We start from the raw sequence: 3679 nt of genomic DNA, 5'->3' as shown, positions 1-3679 counted from the left end.
TAGACCGGGTATTACACATCGCACTATCGAAACCCTCGAGGAAGCCAGAATCAGACCAAGCAAAACTTACCAATCAATTATGGTAGTAGCTGGCAGCCACCATGAACTATGTTTTATAGAAAAAGATGTCAGAAATTACATCACAAGGGAAGTATGAAATATTTTTGAAGAAGACGATGCCAAAGAATTTGGGAAGTACCTATTAAGAATGAAAGAGAAGAACCAAAATTTCTTCTTTGAGCTCAACCTTGAAGGCGATCACTGTATTAAACATGCATTCTGGGCCGATGCAAGAAGCAGGGCTGCATTTGAGTATTTCAAAGATGTGGTTTCTTTTGACACAACCTATAACAAAAATAGGTATTCAGTTCATTCAAATATATTTTGATGTTCAATGCATGTATATATTTCGGTTCACCACGGTCTACTTATTATTGATGCAGGTACAATTTGTTCTTAGGTTCTTTTGTGGGCGTGAATCACCACGGCAAGTCGACACTTCTCGGATGCGCGCTGATAAAAAATGAGGACATCCAATCATTCAAACGGCTATTTGAGTGTTGGCTACGTTGCATGGGAGAGAAGGAACCAAAAGGTATTCTTACCGATCGATGCGCATCGATTCAAAGGACAATTGAGCTGTGCATGCCAACAACAATTCACCGCTGGTGCATCTGGCACATTATAAAGAAGATCCCAAGCAAATTAAACGGCTACAAGGGACATAACGAAATTGAGCAAGAGATGAGCCATGTTGCTTGGAACTCGTACACAAAAGAAGCATTTGACAGAAACTGGATCGATTTCCTTAGAAAGTACGGCCTCGGAAGCAACAAGTGGCTTTCAGGTAATTGAGATTTCAAATCGAATTACTTTCATGCTCATATCTTTTTTTTCCAAAGCATGCACTGTTTTTGGTTCACCACACCGTATGGGTTCAGTTTGTTTTGTAGAGTTGTATGAAGATCAGCATATATGGATTCCAGTTTACTTGGATCACCACTTCTGGGCTGGGATGAGAAGCACATAAAGGAGCGAGAGCATGCATTCATTTTTCAACAAGTTCATCACACGGAATAGCTCCTTGAGATAATTTGTGAAAGCAATACGACAATTACCTAGCAAGCAAAGAGAGAATTCGATGCTGCAGATTTTTACACTGTGATACCATGCGCAACAAAATCAGCAATAGAGGCACAGTTTCAGCATCTATATAGCCATGAGAAGTTCAGGGAAGTTCAAGCTCAATTCAGAGGTAAAGTGAACTATATCACAAGATCAATGCATTCCACCCTAGGTTTCACAACATATAAAGTCATAGAGCAGGTTTCCAACTCCACATTCAACAAGTTTGTCATCACCTACGACGCAGTATCACGAGATGTAAAGTGTCATTGCTTGCTATTTGAGTCTAAGGGCATATTGTGCCGCCATTCCCTAAGCGTCCTAAGCTTCGAGCGAGTGGATAACGTGGCACCAAAATACATATTGGTTCGCTGGAGCAAGAACATAAAGAGGAGGCATACACACATCAAGAGCAGCCAAGATGAACCTCTACTGGAGCCGAGAAGTAAGAGATTTGACGAATTAGTGTTTCGGTCACACAATATATGTGAATTTGCATCTGAGTCCGAATAGTTGACCAAAATTCTGCACCGAGCATTTGACAAGGTCATGGCGGATATGGAAGAATATCAAGAGAGAAGCAAAGAAAAAAGTTTGTTAGCCCACGAAGAAGTGACATTAAACAATGTAATTGACCTTCAAAGCCCACCACGTGTCAAAACAAGAGGTCGGCCCGAGAACAGACTTGGATCAAACCTGGAAAAAAGGTCTCAAATGCCATGAAGAAAAAGAAAAGGACAGCTCCAAGCGAGGTAAAATTAACTTGCTTTTGATTAGTTAAAAATTCAATTGTTCATTTTGCTAATATACAATTAATTATGTCTTTTGTAGTTGAACATTTTAGACTCCGGATCATCAATTCAGTCAAGCTCCACTCTTTAGAATGCACCAGATTTGATTTATCCAAGAGAGGATTGTACAAGTTTTATTTTTATTAATGTAAATTTTTGTTCATCCATGAGCAAATTTCAGTTCACCATGGTTATAGTAGGGTTAGTTTCTGACTGTTGTTAGTCTTTAATGAATAGTCACTTTTTTGTGAAATTCTGTATTGATATATGTAGTTTTTTATTTGCCTAGTGTATTAATTTCTAAGCTGAATAATTAGAATTTGTTTTGAGAAACGGGAATCAGGTGTAGTGCTAGTTACATTTTCCGTGTGATTAATTAAATAAAAATTATTAAAAAAAGATCTAAAACAGTAACATAATTATTTTTAACTTACATTGGTGGAGTTTTAAAACTCTTTCTTGGATGGATTTTCAAGGTTTAGGGTTTTGGGATTAAGGTTTTAAGGGTTTAGGATTCAATGTTCAGGATTCAGGGTTCAGGGTTCAGGGGTTTAGGGTTAAGGGTTTAGGGTTCAGGCGTTCAGGGTTCAGGGTTTAGGGTTTAGGATTTTAGGGGTTAGGGTTTAGAGGTTCACGGTTCATGGTTTAGGGTTTAAGGTTTAGGGTTTAGGGTTTAGGATTTAGGGTTAGGGTTTAGGGTTTTAGGGGTTTAGGATTTATGGGTTTAGGGTTCAGTGTTCAGGGTTCTGGGTTTAGTGTTTAGGGTTTAGGGTTTAGTAGTTTAAGGTTCAGGGTTTAGAGTTTAGGATTTAGGGTTTAGGGTTTAGGGTTTAGGGGTTCAGTGTGTTTCCAACTTTTGGTTCGCCCATTATATTAATTTCGGTTCACTGTGTTATGGGTTCAAGGGGTTGAGGGTTCAGGGTTGAGCGTTCAGGGTTTAGGGTTTAGGATTTAGGGTTAGGGGTTTAGGGTTTAGGGGTTCAGGGTTCAAGGTTCAAGTTTTAGGGTTCAAGGTTTAGGGTTTTAGGGGTTAGAGTTTTAGGGTTTTAGGGATTTAGGGGTTCAGGGTTCAAGGTTTAAGGTTTAGGTTTTAAGTTTTAGGGTTTAGGGTTTTAGGGGTTATGGTTTAGGGTTTTAGGGGTTCAGGATTTAGGGTTTAGGGTTTTAGGATTTTATGGTTTTAAGGGTTTAGGGTTTATAGGTTCAGGGGTCAGTGTTTAGGGTTCTGGGTTTAGTGTTTAGGGTTTAGGGTTTAGTGGTTGAGGGTTCAGGGTTTAGAGTTTAGAGTTTAGGGGTTCAGTGTGTTTCCAACTTTTGGTTCACCCAGTGTATTAATTTCGGTTCACTGTGTTCTTTTGGAGTTCGTAATGTATTGGTAAATATAGTGATTGCAATCACTGAGAACCTGGAATAAAATAGTAGCTAGACATTTCCAACAGATATATAAATTTACATCTCAGATGAGTAATCCATCTTGAATCAAATATAAATATTAACATTAACATTTTTTGCTTTTTAAACAAGTTAAACAAAATATTGTTAATTACAACCAGCCAATCATAGTATATGATATTTACTATCTAAATCTCCATATGTGAATTTACAATAAGGGCTGGAGAGGGCAGCAGATGGATTTGGGAGTCTTATTGCTTTAGATTCCCAAATCACTTGGTCTTTGATTTTGTTCATTTCATGCAACAGAATGTGCGGACCATATTGGTACCTGGAGCTATCAATCTCTCCCTACATTTCAATTGAAAGGA

The 3679-nt window shown here is 38.4% G+C and overlaps 1 protein-coding gene across 1 annotated transcript; it reads left to right on the top strand.

Annotated features, from left to right (window-relative positions):
- The first annotated feature begins 208 nt into the window (after nucleotides 1-208).
- Nucleotides 209-1638, top strand: LOC130939984 (protein FAR1-RELATED SEQUENCE 4-like). The gene is made up of 3 exons (XM_057868045.1): nucleotides 209-360; nucleotides 444-847; nucleotides 1187-1638. Exons 1-3 carry the CDS (start codon nucleotides 209-211, stop codon nucleotides 1636-1638), a joined length of 1008 nt encoding a protein of 335 aa, XP_057724028.1.
- The last annotated feature ends 2041 nt before the right edge of the window (nucleotides 1639-3679 follow it).

This window comes from Arachis stenosperma, chromosome 7 (genome assembly GCF_014773155.1).
Source record: "Arachis stenosperma cultivar V10309 chromosome 7, arast.V10309.gnm1.PFL2, whole genome shotgun sequence".
NCBI classification, from domain to species: Eukaryota; Viridiplantae; Streptophyta; class Magnoliopsida; order Fabales; family Fabaceae; genus Arachis; species Arachis stenosperma.
The sequence above is the reverse complement of the archived record's forward strand: the minus strand, read 5'-3'. Positions and strand labels throughout refer to the sequence as shown.

Coding starts and splice junctions, on each gene's coding strand:
- LOC130939984 (XM_057868045.1), top strand. CDS start 209: ATGAAAGAGAAGAACCAAAATTTCTTCTTTGAGCTCAACCTTGAAGGC. Junction 361..443: donor ACAACCTATAACAAAAATAG/GTATTCAGTTCA, acceptor TTATTGATGCAG/GTACAATTTGTTCTTAGGTT. Junction 848..1,186: donor AAGCAACAAGTGGCTTTCAG/GTAATTGAGATT, acceptor CAACAAAATCAG/CAATAGAGGCACAGTTTCAG.